We start from the raw sequence: 17,067 nt of genomic DNA, 5'->3' as shown, positions 1-17,067 counted from the left end.
ATATATATATGTATACATACATAATACATACATACATAATATAATGTATGAAACCATTAAAATGTTTGTTACTTAGACAACAAGCTTCGGCTTTGGGTCTCGTCTTGCAAAAGAAACACGGTAGGCCCATATTTTGTTGACTACAAGGAAATTCCATTCTAATTTCAAACTTACAATTTTTGCTATTTTTATTATTATTTTAAAAATCATTATAAATAAAAAATAAATTATTTTTGTAATTTTTAAACTACTTGTTTTATTAGTTATTTCTTTTTTGAAATAAAAAATTATCATTCGGTTTCGTAGTCATTTTCTATTAATATCTATTTTATGACCTCATACAATGACCTTAATCTACCATCACACTCATGTTCACTTGTTAATACAAACACTAACAAAAAAAAAAAAGTCGAATCGATGTAGATTGTTTTTTTGTTTGGCTTACATTTTTAACCTAAAATTGAATAATTGGTTTGTATTTGGAAAAAACAAAGAATGACTCGCTCACTTATGTCAAAGTTAAATGAAATCAACTATATATATATATATTTTTAAATACGGATAATTTATCTAGCATTTTAATTGTTATGATGTGTATATATATGTGTTTGTTATTTTTTAAAAAATGACTAATTATTATTGTCTAAAAAAACCTTAAAGATATTCGATTTTTTATCTTAAAAATGAAGCTTACCACATTTTATCTACGAAGGACAAATGTCCCTGAAATAAAATTGAAATTTGAAGGAAAAAAAAAACTAAGAAACGTCCAAGATCATAATAGAAAACTAAACCACTAATTTTAGGAAAATTGCATCAGATGAAAAAAAAAATAGAAAAAATAGTCCATAATTTATTTATTTTTTTTTTTGCATATTACAAATATGATAAGTAATTAGATATATCATATGACTATCTGAGTGATATTAGCTTCTAAATTTACTACTTTTACAATATAGAAAATATAGTAACATGAACCCTATTATCATAATTTTTTTTTGCTATTTTTGCAAACGCCCCTTAATTTTTATAAAGAATGGAAGAACTTTGATATCCGTTATATTCTCTAAATTCTTTTATATATATATATGTAAAAAGTTAAATTGTGTGAATAACCAACAAAGTGTAAGATAAATTTGTAATTTAACCTTGTGTGTTTTTCTTTAAAAATTCGTATAATTTAAAAAGGAAGGAAAGAGAGGGACGGAAGAGTATATTTGTGAAGCAGAGAATAATTCAAACCTATAGTTTTAAATTTGAAATATTTACATAAAATCTAATTTTAAATTAATATCTATGAAAAATACGAGAAATAGTACAATTTAATTAATTTGATGCATAAAATGTCTAAGAAATCTCCTACACCTTTTTCCCAAAAACTATCACTTCGAATTTCCTTCCTATAAATTCATCTCCTCCCCTTTTTCCCTCTTCCTACTTTCATTCCACACTCTATACTCAAAAGAAACAAAGAGGAAAAAAAAATGGCAGAGAAGAAATCGCCAATGGCTTCCCGGCTGAAGAAAGCATTGATAAAACTCACGGCAGTTGTCCGTCTCTGTCTCGTTCCCCGGCGACGATCACAACGGCTCGGATCATTCGATTCCGACGATCGAAAAGTAGGTATACGGATTGTGTTAGAAGATCAGAGTAGAATCGCTGAGAATTCTTTTGCGAGAAAGCTTGAGCGTGCTTCCAGTTCAAGATACGGAGGCTATGAAGAAGATGTCGATCAACGAGCGGAGATTTTCATCGAGAATTTCCGGCGTCAATTGAGGTTAGAACGACAGATTTCTTTGCAATTGAGGTATTATAGAGTTAATAGCTACGAAACAGAGTATGAACAGATATCTCCCCCGTCGATTTCGTGATATATATATTTTTTATGAAATTGAAATGAATTTGTTTTTGTGTTGTTGAGTACTGTAATTAAATTTCTTTCCTAGTTATTGTCTTCTCTTGGAAATGGAAATTTCTTATAAATCGTTCATCGGCGATCGCTTCAATTTTCCAGAATTGTAATTGTTATTTTGTACAATATTGTTCGTATTCATATTGCTTGAATTTTAATGTCAATCTTTTGTTGCATTGAATTATTACTATTATTTATTTAGATATGTGTAAAAAAAAAGTGTAAAATGCATATAAAAATTGACAAGAATACGTATGCATGTATGTATGTATATATATATAACATAACTAAAAGTAGAAGATTTCATCCCGGTGGCACTCGATGACACCAAGGCCAAGATCTAATAACTAAAGCAGAAAAATATTTATATACTTTGATTTTGATTCTAATATTTATGTATAAGCAGTTTGGTTTCAATCCGGTTTTATTTATGTATAAATGGTTCGGTTTTAATTCAGTTCGACACAGTGAGTGGTATGCTGCGGTTTCTGATGAGATTTTTTTTTTATTTTGCGGTTTAGTGTGGTTTCAGCTTCAAACCAAACTGTGAATATATCTACTCTCATCTACGAGAGAATTTTCATCGATAAAAAATTCTAAATCTTTGAATATAAAAAAATCATTTGTTCTAATTTTTTTATTATAGCTTGAAATTTGAATTTGAGTAGTTAAAAGGTTTTACATTACCACTTTTTAAATATATAGATAAGAATCAAATTAAACCGAAGTTAAAAAAATATATAGAACAAAATAAATATTTTTAAAAATATAAAAGCCAAAATAAAATAAAACCAAAATTTTGGATGAAGGTAGTATTTTACCCTAAGATAATTTTTTTAATTAATAAAAATTTAGAAAAATATTATTTTACTAAAATATAAGGGAAATGGGCTTGATGGTCCAAGCAGGCCCATGAGTATAACCTACTAGTTTATACTCATGGGCCCATCATTGAGTATAACTACACAACTCTATGAGGCCCATCCTTGAAGTTGCGAAAGCCCGCAGGACTTTATCCAAAAAGGTCCAATGGGTCGTGAGCACGTGCCACGCCGTAGTTATCTTCGGATTTATGCATGGGTCACAAATTAAACAACTTCAGCATTGATAGCATAAACACCGTAAAAATTAAAATTGAGCTATGCTTATTTTAGCTTTGATTTTTTCTTTTTGTCCATATCACCGTACTTATTCATTATATCCCTATTTTACGACATTTTTGTACTACATATAATAGACAATGTTCCGAAAAATAAACTAAAATCAAATAAAAAAGTGATATTTAATATCGTATATAATAACACATTATTATTTTTTTATGATAAATAGATATGAATGTTGACAAAATGAACATAGCTCAATTGACATCAAATATGAGTGATATTTTCGAATTTATAGTTCGGTTGCCCACCTCACATATTGTAAAAAAGAATACATCAATTTTAGAAACCAACACATATAGGGTGTGAATAGACGCACATTAACTCAATCCATATTGATTTGGTATCATTGAAAGTGAGTATAGCTCAAGTATACTTGTGCTAACTTAGGTATCCAAGTATACTAAGCTAGACATCACACTGATGCGAGTTTCCTCACATGAGTTAGTTTCAACGAACTTAATCGATATAAGAATGTGTCGATAATAAAAAAAATTATGATTTGAATCTCATACCTTCATGTGAATTAAAGGAAAACAAACTAAGAGTGAATTTGAGTATATAAAACAAGAAAGATAAAACAAAACTCAGGGGGTTTTAAGCATCGATAGTGGTATTAAAATGTATTATAACGTGATCCAAAATTTATGTTTGCATTAAACACTTTATGCCCAAATTATAATACTAGATTCATTTTGTTTTAACAATTTTCAATTATACTCTCTTTTTCGTCTTTTCACCTTTTATGATTTCATTTTTGTTTCGTCCTTAATTTGATAGGTATTCCAGCAACTCCTTTAATTTTGAATAATCTTAATTACATTTCAACTTTTGGGCTAGAAGATTCTAAATAAACTATCTTTATTATAGTTGAACTAACCATTTATTTAGTAAGGTAGGAAACATGACAGGTGGCAAGATCATAAAGGTTCAATTGAAAGTGCAAACGAACGCTTAGTGATCATCGAAATAATAAATAAATAAATAAATAATAAATAACGGACCCCACAAAGGGTTGCGTAATTATCCCGTCCGGCAACCACACGTGGGAATACGAATATCCCCACTCACGATTTTTTAAATTCTTATTTTTATTTTTTCAATTTCACACAACAACACTTTTTTTTCTTTTAAATTTTTATATTATGATTTTAAATCTACCTCTTGTTTTTCTTTTTTAAAAATATTCCAAGTTGTTAGCAAATAGAGTCGTGGTTGCTCGATTTTATTTTGGCGAACATATATATAATGTTTTTGTTTTAATACGATTTAATCTTTCAACGGTAATACGTGTTGAGCGTCAAAATAAATGAAAAATTAATTGACGTAGTGCTTGTTAACGAAGGATCCAAAACTTTATATTAAAGACATAAATGTACATGCATTTATAAGTTTATTTTATAAAACTTTAAAAGATGTGTAATAGATATGTAAATTCTCGATTTTGTGTTCGGTAGAATCTTAAAATACCAACCATGGAATCGAATACGTCTTTTACCTACTCGAAAATGTTAAAAATTAAATGTTATATAAGACATTAAATTTAACTTTATAAATACGATTAAACATATTTTAAAACATAATTAATTTATTAACTACAAGAGTAAAAATTTAAGGTGACGATGAGCTTTTGAACATTTTAATATTCCAAAGAGATATTAGATTGATTTAATAGTTTTATTAGACATTTATTAGAGATTAAAGTAACAATTGAAAGATTAAACTTTTAATTTAACATTTGTATAAATGTAATTTAAATGCATTGATGGTATGTAGACTAGGAAATACTATTCACCTACATATACAAGCAAAAAAAAAAAAAAAAGAAAATCATCCAATCAATTTACATAAAATAATTGTACCTAAAAATATTTGTATATTTCTATGTTATTTGAATTTTTTTTTTAATTTTCCTTCAAATGTACTAAAAAAATATTATATATTTTCAAAAAATTCAAATTTAGAAATTTAAATAAATGTAACTATATGTAGTGTATAAATATGTCATATATCCACCGGCCTATTAGAAATATGAAATAGTTCAATATTAAAATGATAAAATGTTTCGAAATTAAAACGGAAAATGCATTCTCCTCGAATTGAGCCTTAAACATGCCACAACTTATAAAAAGAAATACCTTCTAACCTCTAAAATTCACTAGTTGAAGTGACACGTGCTGAGTGCCCTAATCTTTTAATATATCGATACCATCGTCAAAAGTTCGATCTTTTATCTTGCATATTATGAAAATATTTAAGAAAAAAGATATATATAAATATAACAAAAATTTATTTTTATTTAAAAATATATCATTCGATAAAAAATAAATTTTGTTATATTTATAAATTAATTTATTTTGTAAACATGGATGGAAATTAACTTTTTGAAATTAAAGGATGAAAATCAACCCACAAAAGCAATAGTTATTTATTATAATTATTATTTTCTTTTATAAAAGATTATGTTTTGAAAAATAGTTTATTTATTTGTATATTATTTTCTTTTGAAGATAACTCGGCGATTTTTTCCCTTTCAATTCCGCTCACGTCAATCGCTCGTCTATTTAAAAGAGCTCCTTACTCGCCGTTCTTCTCAGTTAGCATTTCGCAACTGTAATCCAGCTTCAACCGTAAGCAACAAAGAAGATTTGCCATGGGTTTGAAGGTATATTCCTCTCTCATCCTTCTTCTCAAGTCTCAATTTCTTTAGATTATTACCTTCACAGTCCCTCTTTCCATCTCTTTCTGCAAATTTCTTGTTCGATCAGCACCTGGATTCTTCGTTTATAGTGACTGATTTGATGCCGAATGGTTATAGTTTTAGCTTTTTACTAGTTATGATCTTGGCATTAAATTGAGCAATTTCTGCGTAGTCGTGCATTGCTAGTATGTTGAATTCATTAGCCTTCCTTGGAATGCCTTTTGTTGGATTTATCTTTTAGGATCTATTTCTGAATCTGTGTTGTCATCAGAATGGAGGACGTCAAAATCTGGTAGTTTCCAGATCGACAGCCGTGAAAAATCTCTGGAGATATGATGATATTGCTCCTTGGCTATTTTAAGGATTATAGTATACAGCTTCCTTCTTCCTTCTCTCCCTGTTCATTCTTTTTCCTGGCTTGATTTGCATGGATGTAATCTGACGACGATAGCTAAAGTTTGGTCAGGTTGAAACTTAGATCCGAGATTGGAAATGGCTTCATGATCTTTGCTTTGTAATCTCCGCCACTCTTCCTCTTTTAGGAAAAAGTGGAATGATAAGGCAAAAGTGGTTTTCCAAGGAGAATATACCATTTAATTACTTTTGAGTAATGGTTGAGTTAGATCAAGGATAACGGTGACTGTAGTATTTTGCAGTTATTAGAATGCGGACTCGATTTTCTTCCTGTTTCTTTTTGTTGTTTCCAAAATTGATTGCTTGAACTTGTGCTTGATCACCGGATTTGTTAGATAATATGATATTAAAAATTTTCCTTCACCCATCTGCTTAAACTTTTGGATTGATTGGTGACTTAACCATATTAGAGCAGATGGTCTCTAGGAGGTCCTATCTTCGAATCTTTGCAATAACCTTAGATGATATGATATTAAATCTATTCAATTGAAAGTTTAAACTTTCAGTCATTTAACAAGATTACTACCTTATAACGGAACCGTAGTTAGGGTAATAGGTACTGAAAATTCTAAAAACAAAATATTTGCTATGTTCTACAGAGCTAAAGCTCGTAGTTTGTATCATAACTTGATGAGGCTGAGTTTTGCAGGAGGACTTTGAGGAGTATGCTGAGAAAGCAAAGACCTTGCCAGAGAACACAAGCAATGAAAACAAACTCATTCTCTATGGACTATACAAGCAGGCCACTGTTGGACCCGTGACCACTTGTAAGTTCTTTCTTTCACTGAGTGGAATTTCTAAAGATAATTGTTTATAGTTGGAATTATGTAATCAAATTCTCCAATTTAACTGTTTATTGCATTTATGATTGATTTATAGCCCGACCTGGAATGTTCAACCAGAAGGAAAGAGCCAAATGGGATGCCTGGAAGGCTGTTGAAGGTAATTCTCTGAATATTTAAACACCTGCCAGAATATTTTTGTTTGTTGTTCTTTAGGGGAAAACCTTCGTGTCAGTGTTTCTGTATTTGAGGAGCTTTGGGTTGTGAAATTGAAAATAGATATCGATGAATTCAGCACTATGAAATGGATCTTTCCTTTTTTTTTTTTTTTAATGACATTAAGGGCATTTGGTTTAACTTTCGAGTGATTAATTTTGAAAACAGTTTAAATAAAAGATACTTTTTTCTCATATTAATTCAACAAGACACTAAAATATGTTTAATCTTTACTGGAATGAACTCTATTAAGATTTATCCAATTCTAAAATGTACAAGAATGAGCTAAAATTGAAGAGAATCAAAAAATTTTTTTGCAGCAAAATCCAAGGAAGATGCGATGAATGACTACATCACCAAGGTGAAACAATTGCAAGAGGCAGCTGCTGCTAGCTGATGAGTTTCTTGATTATCTGTATGGACAATGATGTTGAAATAATCTTTGTTTTAAGTTCAGTACTCTAATCGTATTTATCTAAGTTGTGTAACAATGAACTATGTGCAAGTATTATCACTGTCATATTTAGCAAATGCGTCTTCAACCTTTTAACCAAATTATGATACAATTCCTATGCCTGTGTGAAACTACTTTTTAAGTATTCAAAAAAGAAAAAACATTTGTTTAAACAATTAAAAAGTCATTTCAAACAGGTCCAGAAGTAACTTGGATGACAGAATCTTTTTTGTTTATTGATTCATAACAACAAATTCAGCCTCCTGCTATGTTTGTATTTATGGGTGACAGTTCACAAAACCAAGGATCAAACAAAGCTTCCCTTACTCTCAGGACATAAACAATTAACTTTAAACTGTTGCCCACACAACAGGACCACTAGATCTGGTGAACTAACACTCATGAAGTCTTGGGATAACTTTCAAGTAACTTTTAGTTATGGTGAAAGGATCTTAGAAATTACAAGATATGTATAAAATTTCTAAATACATCTGGTTCTTTCAGGTGGCTATGGAGAATGATCATGTATTTCTAACAAGTCCTTTTTCCTCGCTTTCTCCTTTTCAAGTAAGTAAATTCTCTCTGCTTCAGGTAGAGCCATAACTAAAGCATGTAACTTTAGGTTCATTTCGTTAACCTTTTCGATAAGTCGATCATTTGTGAACATTCCAAGCATCACATCTCGTAAGGTTTCCCAACTTTCAATCAATGGTAAGAAAATAATTACAACCGAGCCTATCGTTCCCCATGCTATTGATATTATCGCCCAGAGTGTGAAATATTTCTTGTTAAACTCTCCTGCACAATAGAAAAAAAAAAAAACAGAATAAGTAATGGAAGAAGAGTCAGTCTAGGGAAGCCTATCCTTTTTTCTTGTGTCATTCAAATGAACAAGATGATAAAAAAGAATTACCTATTGGAAGAGAGAGAACAGGCCATAATACAACAATTACTATGGTAAATCCAATACCCCATCTCATTATCCAAGCTTTTGCTTTAATCAATTTTGCCTCTGTGTACTCTTCGGTTGGAATATCACCTTTGTCCTTTTCAACCGTCGAAATTGCCCTCGTGGTCTCCCAGTCATAGTTTTGTGGTGCTAATAGGCTAGATATTGCATGAATAACTCCACCTGAAAGTATAGAGACAAGATTTCCAGCAAGCATAGGTGCATTTTTACCTGTAGTATCTAAGTTAACCTCGCCATATTTGATCTTTGCGACCGAGACCCATGTAACAACTCCAAGAACACAACCCACGGTAGTTCCAAGAATGGCTCCTTTTGAATTCGCTTTTTTCCACAAGAGCATGAAAGCAATTGGAATAACAGCTGAGCCAATGAACACTCCCATAGCAAGATACATCCATCCCAACGAAACTCCTGCCTTGTTAAGAACTATTGCCAGCAGCCCCATGAAACATCCAAACACTAGAATAACAGCTCTTGATACTTTTAGGATGCTCTTCCCACTCGCATTAGGGTTTACATAAGTTCGGTATATATCATACGTGCACAAAGATGACACGCTTATTAACTCAGAAGAACCAGCAGATGTTACAGCCCTGTTCCCCATAATCAAAGAACTCGTAGTTAGTTTAACGGGATAAGTTTTCAGTTTCCCATCTGTATTCATTAAGCTTGCTTGAATCTCTTCATCTTTAACTTACATAAAAAGCATGACAAGGAGAAGAATGGATCCTCCTTTCCCCATCAAAGCTATAGCAGTGGCGGGAGGCACGAGTCCACGACTAGCTTCTTCTGTAGTTATCGGTAGATCAAGAGCAAGTGCCCCAAGGCCAAGTGAAGTTGCTAAAGAGAATGGAACTGCAAACCAGACCAATCCTCCCACCAAATATCCCTTGTGAGTTGATGATGGTCTTGCAGCAATTGCACTCATCCAATATCCCTGAAATTTGCACCACGACCAAAATTACACTTCGTTAGTTGAAAATCGATAGAGAAAAACTTAACTCCGCCCCACGAAAAAACTCACGTTGTCGACAAAAACAGTACCGAAGTTTCCAACGATATTAATAATACCAAAAATAAGCCCTCCAGAACTCAACATTGTTGCATATGAGCCTTTGAAGTTCCCAGAAACAGGGCCACACGATTGTCCATCATGGGAAATTGGTTCCTGACATATTCTCGACTTGCTTGCTACCTCCATCAAACGATCAAATACAACACTCGGGCTACCGAGCTGGCTGCTTGATACATAAACGAGGAACACAAATATTACTAGAATCACATGAACTGCAACACGAAAGAAAACATGCCAACATCAATAATAGATAAGAACATTAGGGTAGGGAGTCTTCACAAAAGAATTCCAATGGGTTACCTATTACAGAATGTATATAGCTAGCCAAGAAAGTGGCCTTTAATCCTCCAGCCAATGTATATACAATAACACCAAGCGGTATGAGAAAGCTTGCGGCGAAAATGTTCACTCCGGTGAGCGCATTAACCACGGCCGAACCGCCGAGGAGCAACATGGCTGTTACTATGATGTTTGTCATGAAGCAGAAAATAAGGAAGACTATATGTGCAGGAGTTCCCCAACTGATAAATACCATATAGAGTTTTAGGTAAATAAGAGCTATGAATAAAGGAGATGAATAAAAGCTTTATAAAACAAGATATTGATGAAACTTCCCAACTTACCGAGCTCTTACAATTTCACAAACGGTGTGAGCATTTGGGGCCTTTCTTTTGATCTCTATAGCCATTATTCCAAATAGAAGAACCTGAACCATTTAGTAATCGTATTAATTTCCCCATATTCTATAATTCTATATTCAAGAGAAAAAAATAATTACACACATAAAATTCTTTAAACTTAAAAGATTCTTTTTTAATAATCGAATATAGGTATTTTTTTCTTTTGATTTTCGAAAATTACCAAACAAAAGTAGTGGAAAGAAATTGAATTAGTTAATAAGGCCCCTTTCATATTTTAAGTTTACAAGCACTAATTTCATATTTTAAGTTTGGATTAATACACGATAGTTTGACGTAATATAGTATAAAAAAAATAAACTATCACGATAAAATAAGAGTACAGTTAAACAAAAGATGGACAAACAAGTAAAATCAAATATTTCTAGTTTACCCCTTTATAGTTTTATTCAACAAGATATGTAATGCATCGAATCTCTTGACAAATTTGAGGAACATAATTAAATTTGAATTTTTTTTTTCTAAAGTTGAAGAACTAAATAAACATGAGTTTGGAGTATTAAAATTGTGTAGTCAACTTGCCTGAATTGTAGCCCCACTAGCATACCAAAATGGTCCACTAACTCCATACTCCCAAGCAACATTTGAGCTTTGTAAAATGGTGGCAGCCCATGTCCACTCCAAAAACAAACAAACAAACAAACCATTTATATCAGCCAACCGAAAACCCACCCCCAAAATTCAAACCCCAAACTTTAGGAATCTAAAGACTTGGTTACCTGAGACACAATCACACTAGCAATTAGCCCTGTTTTCACACTCCTCCCTGCTGTGTTGAACCATTCCGACGTCTGCCGACTCCCTATATATCGATTCTCCAGCCATACCTAAACCATTCCGTGACAAAGATTACAAAAAACTTTCCTATACGAAGAATTAGAATTTCAAAAGAAGAAAAACTGTGGAGGCTAACCAGGAAAGATGTGAAGAAAGCAAAAAAAGCACCAAAGCCAAGAATAACAGAGTAACCTATGCCTTGATCAAGAACAGCCTTGTCGTTGAAGAAGCTGCTCTGCCGAACGCATCTTCCCGCCCCCGCTGCCTCATAGTACTCGGCAGAGAAGTCAAACGGCGGGCACCTAATGGCAGAAGAAGCCATGGCTGGAAAAAGCTTGACAACTACTGCTAATTAATGGCTATAAACTCTCCAGCAGCTAAAAGTGGACCAAACTGTGAAAGAAGAGAAGGAAGAGAAGTTAGAAAAGTTTTTGGACAATTTACTATTGGGATTTTGAAATATCTCATTTATTTTTATCACATGATCGGCCAGAGAAAATTTTAAAAACAACCTTTTTCGTATTTCAAACTTAGAAAAAAAGATTCTGAATTCGAAACATGAAATCAAAGTAGAAGATCCTAAACTCAAAACACTTTTTTTTTTTATAATTTGGGTTTAGCATCGATGATCCCGAATTTAAATTTATAATTTGGTTTAATGATTTTTTTATAATTATTTGAGTTGATGTATTTGATGTAGATTCTTTTGGACTATTTTGCAAGATGCTACTTTGTCAAACAATGCAGGGAATCTTTTCCAAGTGGGACAGTTCATGATTGGTTTTTTCTTACACCAATTGAATATTATAATTGTCTTTTTTCTTTTAACAATGTATGAACTGACTAATAACAATTAAGAAAGGTTTTAACTAATGGGAATTGGGTGCAAAGTTTGAACCACTAAGGATCCAATACATGGTAAACCGAGCTGGCTCTTAGTTAAGCATGTAAGGAAGTTTATTTGATTTGTTTCTAAATTTAGTGGCAACAGATCATAACTAAATGAATCTGGATGTTGTACAATCATTGATTTTTCTTTCTTTCTCATTTTAAAGACAGACTACATTTTTTAATCTTGGTTGTAACGAAGGTTTAGAAATGAAATTCGTTTGATAACTATTTGATTTTTTGTTATATATTTTTTAGACATTATCTTTACAATAATTGAATTATTACTATTATTATTAGCCAAATTTTGGAAATTAAAACACATATTTTCTTTGTTTAGTTAAGAATTCGACGAATATACTTAAGAACGGTGCAAATAAAAGAAAAGGAAATAAGCTTAATAAATAAAGGTTACAAGACGAGGCTGATATTTGAAGAGTGGTTTTAAATTGTCCATGGACTTTCGAGAGCTAGTTGACTAATGAAAGGATGTATGATGTGATTCTTTTAAAAAATAACGTGGCAAATTTTATTGATGTTTTTGCTAATGGGATCATTGCAAATGCTGCAATTAAATTCAAAGTATCGGTGTCTATAGGAAAATAAGAAAAAAAAAAACTATGGGGATATAAGTTTATCACTGATAGACTATATTGCAAATATTGATTTATCATTGATAGACCATAAGGATATGTTTGAGGCAATGGAGTGGAGTGAAGTGAGTGTTTGGAGTAAGGTTTAATTTTAGTTAAGGATTAGGGTTAGGATTTCAGTTAACCTTCGTTACTATCCTTGAATCCTAAGTGGGTATTTGTTTTCGGGGTTATTCGGTTCGTTGGCCAACTTTCATACACCACTTTTGGTGGTCGTTGTTGACCAATCTCTGACAACTACTTTTGATGACTCCATCGACAAACTAGTATACACCAAAAGCCTATAATACATATTAAAATAATTAGTATCCCAAACACAGATTATAATAACACACAAGATTATTATAATCTACAAGACTATAATAACTTATTCTGCACCAATGATAGAAGAATGTGTAATTTTTTAAAACTTTTCTATACACTTTATTATTGTCCCTAAAACTATAATAGGGTTTTTTTTTCCTGATGTCTTATTTTATTATTGGCAAAAAGTGTGTTTTCTCTGTCTTATGTAATTCTCTATGGGTTGACATTGGGATATGATTTTCCATTTGAGTTAAATTAAATTAAGCTATGAGTTGACATTGCGTCATGATTTTCCACTTGAGTTAAATTAAATTAAGCTATGGGTTGACATTGGGAAATGATTTCAACTTGATGTTAATCAATAAGAAATTAAATATTTCAAAATATAATGTAATTAGTAATCCTTTTTAAATAATAGGCAAATCTAGAAATTAAAACATGAGAGAAAATATCAAAAGGATTAAAAATGTTGTAAAATATTGCTAAAATTTAATAATGAAACATTAAGATAATTATAAAATAGCAATTATATAAAGATTAATTCCATAATCTTTTTTCATCTACTAAAATCTCATGCTGTAATGAGCAATTTAGTGAAAATAACACCAATGGCGGGTGGAGAAGGTGGTTTAAAAGAGACACAAAAATAGCTGACTTAGAGCTGCCATCACTATGAAGATAACGGCTACGGACATTGACGGTCTACCCAAACGCTCGGCTCTTGAGCTGTCCGCTGCCCGTGGGGCTTGCGCGTTTCTGCGTAACTATCTATTAGTCATCACACCTACAAATTTCGATCAAGATAAAATTACAAGTCCCTACGCTTCTCTAAAAAATCAATTAAGTTGTTTGTTCGAAAAAATTTATACCATTTTTATAGGGACAAAACACCTATTACTCACCTATCTGAAGGAGGACAAAAGGTGATGAGGTAATCGGCGGCAGTGCAAGTGAATGTGCTGGTACCGTCATCGTAGGCATAACTATAAGCATGTGGACATGCGGATTTGAAGAACTGTGAATAAGATGAGGGACGGCAAGTATTTGGACTGCCATATTCACCACTACAACAATATTGTGCATCACCAAAAGCCTCACATGCGCTTTTACATGCTACGCTTCTTTCACCTCCGTCGCTCAACACCACTCTTAGTTCCGCCGGACATTCGCTGTTTAAATCTGTTGCACATCCAATTGTTGTGCAGTTTCCCCCACCTGTTGTTCCCAACTATTTCAATTATAGAAATGAAAAACATATATGAAGCCCTCACTAACTTTTACTCTTCTGTATTTATAAAATTTACCTGTTCCGTCTTGTGGGGTGATTAACATGGGCACGTTGTAGCCATCTACAAGGCTGACATCGTAGAAATCGAGCCCATTCGCACCATTGAGAGTGAACTCGGTAAGGGTGGCGGGCGGGGTAGCACCGTTACCGTTGCATTCAACAGTGCCGGAGCCGCAGTCGGCAGTGGCGCAAGTGAATCTGCCGGTGGCATCTTGGGAGCAATAAGTGCGCCCCCAAATGCGGCCGGACCAACCCGGCGGCATGGTGATGGCGTTGGACTGTCCTTTCTCAAGAACGAAGCCGGTAGTGGAGGGCTGTGATGTGCCGGCGCCGGACAAAAGTCCCGGCCACACCGTGTAATCACATTGATTTAAAATGGTAAAAGTTGCTGAATTTCCACCTGTCCAAAAAAAATAATTAAAATAAAAGAATACTAATAATTCTTTTTTTGTTTCCATATAAAGTCTGATTTTAATTAGGATAATTTGTAATTATTTTTTCTAAAAGTGGAAGAAAAGAAAACAAAGTCCAAAACAATTCAACTTTTTCAATCACATATAAGGATAGGAAACAATACATTCTTATTATATATCAAGAAAAAATGTCAATGATTTTGAATTAACAAAATTTGGGATGAACAACTTAAAAAGTGGAAGAAAGTTTTAGACTCTTTAAATGCTAACAAAACTATTAAAAAAATACGTTACTAATAATGATTTATATGATTAAAAAACGTCTTTGTTGTTATAAACAAACAAGAAACTTTGATTGAGTCACTAAAAATAAAGTTTTATTGTAGTGATTCTTTGATGACAAACCGTGAGATAAAACAAAAGGAAAATACCTAAAAAGAAAGAGAAGGAGAAGGAGAGGAGGAGAGAAATAACAGAGTGAGACATGGTAGCCATTGGAGAAGCTCTTAAAAATATAAAACAAGAGGAGAAAGATGGATAAATGGATTTATAGAAGAAAGGAAGGAGAAATTAAGGAACATTATGAGAGGCTAAATATACATTAGGGTTTCTTAGAAGTAAACCATTTTAATTATTGTAATATGGCAACTAAAGGTTTTTTGTTTTTTGGTTTATTGTTATTTTTTTAAAATAATAATATAGAAAGAAATGATATTAGTATTGATAGTAATTAACAAATTCTATAAATAAAATTATTACTAAGTGTTAGAAAAAATTATAAATATTAATGGTAAGTTTATAGCATTAATGCAATATTAGATCAAAAAAATTAGTTATAGAAAAAATCTAAAACTTTGAAATTTTGTTTAAAAAATTAAGTTACTTATAGAAAGAAAAAGAATAAACTAAAATATACAAATCACAAAATATTTAAATGGTGGAAGGATTTGATCGGAATGTCGGGCCTATACATCGGGCGGTATGTCAAGTTGATGTACTTGGATGGGGTTGCTTGGATAATGATTGCACCTTGTTGTGGGCGTAGCCTACGCATGCTTGTCCTTAGCGTATGAGACAACTTCTGATTGCTTCTTGTTTGGTGGAAGAGTTTGGTCGGAATTGTGAGCCTCTACAGAGAGTGAGAGTTGAATGTCGAGTTGATGTATATAGATGAGCTTGTTTGAATAATGTTTGTAGCTCGTTGTGGGCGTAGTCTGGACGTGTTTGTCCAGCTTGACAATACGGAGATTAGCAAAAATTCGAAGTGAAAGTGTAAAAGTTTGAAGGTAAGAAAGCAAATGAAAAGAATGTACCCATTAAAACCTAGGGATCAAATTGAAATTATTTGGAATTATCCCGATAACTCCTCTTTCGAGATATAACCTAAATTAATAGTTTCATATAATTACATTTTTTTTAAAAAAAAATCAGAAATCTAAGATGTTGCTTGTATAACTCTAAATTGGATGACTTTTCTCTTACCCTTCCCTCTAGTTTGAATTGATGCAAGTATTCAACCAAAAAATTATCTTTCATCCCTCATATTCTCATCGTACAAATTTAAATTTTCACAAAAATTTGTAATATAATTTCAATAGATTTGAGATCAACTAACTATATATATATATATGATAATTAAGTACATAGGTACATTAAAGAGTTCAACGAGAATTGCAACTATATTAACACTTTTGTTATTATTATTCGTTGCATCAAATTAACTAATAAGTATTTTTTTTTTATTTTTCTATTTAAATAGTTGATTTCCAATCGTAAATTCTTTTAATAACAATGGATGGTTTATTACTAAATTTCAACCTTTATGAACAAATTTTTGGAAAATGAACGTTGGACAGTGGCTTATCTCCTTAGCTATTCGAATTAGTTAGACCTCGTCACTAGATATGACTTGTGTAGTCTATTCTTTTATGATAAATTTGGAATCTTTATGAACAAGAACATGACGAACATATGGGATTCCTCACTTTTAGGCCATTAATTAACTGAAAAGACATGGTTTTCATTTTTCTTAAAAACCCATTTTAATTGTTTATCCTAATGAATTATTTTGAGGGCTATGCATATTTTGGACATATAATATAAAAAAGGTAGAGTTGGAAAATGATTGAAGAAGCATCAGTGTTGAGTGGCTTAGAGGTTCCAAGTGTTGGATCGTCGGGATATTTTCCTTGGCTTAATCGAGCTCCCAATCTTATATCTCGCACTTCTACATTAAGAATTTCTGGTGCTTTTTCTTGGGATTCGGAGAAGCTTGATTTTCCCAGGTTTTTGTTTCTTATTTTTACCGTTGGCTTTGAAAATGGGTTATTTTAGTTCTCTTTTAGTTAGAATTTTGATGG

General features: G+C 32.0%; 4 protein-coding genes across 14 annotated transcripts in view; 2 read left to right on the top strand and 2 right to left on the bottom strand.

Moving 5' to 3' along the window:
• Positions 1-5,529: 5,529 nt before the first annotated feature.
• Positions 5,530-7,716, top strand: LOC103490717 (acyl-CoA-binding protein). 2 transcript variants are annotated; one of them, XM_008450361.3, is made up of 4 exons: positions 5,530-5,737; positions 6,837-6,954; positions 7,067-7,129; positions 7,506-7,716. In XM_008450361.3, exons 1-4 carry the CDS (start codon positions 5,726-5,728, stop codon positions 7,580-7,582), a joined length of 270 nt encoding a protein of 89 aa, XP_008448583.1. In that variant the 5' UTR covers positions 5,530-5,725; the 3' UTR covers positions 7,583-7,716. The 2 variants fall into 2 exon arrangements, with proteins under 2 accessions (XP_008448583.1, XP_050942352.1); XM_051086395.1 differs by having other exon boundaries at positions 5,630-5,737; positions 6,840-6,954.
• Positions 7,717-7,854: 138 nt separating this feature from the next.
• Positions 7,855-11,759, bottom strand: LOC103490716 (urea-proton symporter DUR3). Of its 3 annotated transcripts, XM_008450360.3 has the most exons (10): positions 11,672-11,757; positions 11,296-11,552; positions 11,102-11,209; positions 10,905-11,000; positions 10,308-10,390; positions 9,985-10,205; positions 9,634-9,896; positions 9,308-9,546; positions 8,553-9,202; positions 7,855-8,437 (listed from the first exon to the last, which is right to left on the bottom strand). In XM_008450360.3, exons 2-10 carry the CDS (start codon positions 11,479-11,481, stop codon positions 8,148-8,150), a joined length of 2,136 nt encoding a protein of 711 aa, XP_008448582.1. In that variant the 5' UTR covers positions 11,482-11,552; positions 11,672-11,757; the 3' UTR covers positions 7,855-8,147. The 3 variants fall into 3 exon arrangements, with proteins under 3 accessions (XP_008448582.1, XP_050942350.1, XP_050942351.1); XM_051086393.1 differs by having other exon boundaries at positions 11,296-11,759; XM_051086394.1 differs by lacking the exon at positions 11,672-11,757 and having other exon boundaries at positions 11,352-11,506.
• A 1,965-nt stretch (positions 11,760-13,724) lies between these two features.
• On the bottom strand, positions 13,725-15,513 carry LOC103490715 (thaumatin-like protein 1b; the record flags this gene model as incomplete). Its single annotated transcript, XM_051085603.1, has 3 exons — positions 13,725-14,221; positions 14,311-14,706; positions 15,471-15,513. Coding segments are annotated over 3 exons (756 nt in total), but the record flags the coding sequence as incomplete, so codon positions are not given.
• Positions 15,514-16,683: 1,170 nt separating this feature from the next.
• Positions 16,684-17,067, top strand: part of LOC103490714 (uncharacterized) — a 36,892-nt gene continuing 36,508 nt past the window's right edge. For 3 of the 8 annotated variants that reach the window (XR_007821820.1, XM_051086389.1, XM_051086390.1), the window contains exon 1: positions 16,738-16,992. Coding sequence is in view for 5 of the 8 variants with exons in the window: in XM_051086389.1 (XP_050942346.1) it covers positions 16,829-16,992 (164 nt within the window). In the remaining 3 variants the exon portion in view is untranslated. Of the gene's footprint in view, positions 16,993-17,067 lie in introns of all 8 variants that reach the window. The other 5 variants (XR_007821822.1, XR_007821821.1, XM_051086392.1 and 2 more) reach the window with 3 other exon arrangements.

Source organism: Cucumis melo, chromosome 6 (assembly GCF_025177605.1).
Source record: "Cucumis melo cultivar AY chromosome 6, USDA_Cmelo_AY_1.0, whole genome shotgun sequence".
In the NCBI taxonomy this organism is placed as follows: domain Eukaryota; kingdom Viridiplantae; phylum Streptophyta; class Magnoliopsida; order Cucurbitales; family Cucurbitaceae; genus Cucumis; species Cucumis melo.
Note: the sequence above shows the minus strand (reverse complement) of the source record. Positions and strands in the feature narration are given on the sequence as shown.

Coding starts and splice junctions, on each gene's coding strand:
- LOC103490717 (XM_008450361.3), top strand. Junction 6,955..7,066: donor TGTTGGACCCGTGACCACTT/GTAAGTTCTTTC, acceptor ATTGATTTATAG/CCCGACCTGGAATGTTCAAC. Junction 7,130..7,505: donor TGCCTGGAAGGCTGTTGAAG/GTAATTCTCTGA, acceptor ATTTTTTTGCAG/CAAAATCCAAGGAAGATGCG.
- LOC103490716 (XM_051086393.1), bottom strand. CDS start 11,481: ATGGCTTCTTCTGCCATTAGGTGCCCGCCGTTTGACTTCTCTGCCGAG. Junction 11,001..11,101: donor CTAGTGTGATTGTGTCTCAG/GTAACCAAGTCT, acceptor TTGTTTTTGGAG/TGGACATGGGCTGCCACCAT. Junction 10,206..10,307: donor TGTGAAATTGTAAGAGCTCG/GTAAGTTGGGAA, acceptor GGTATTTATCAG/TTGGGGAACTCCTGCACATA.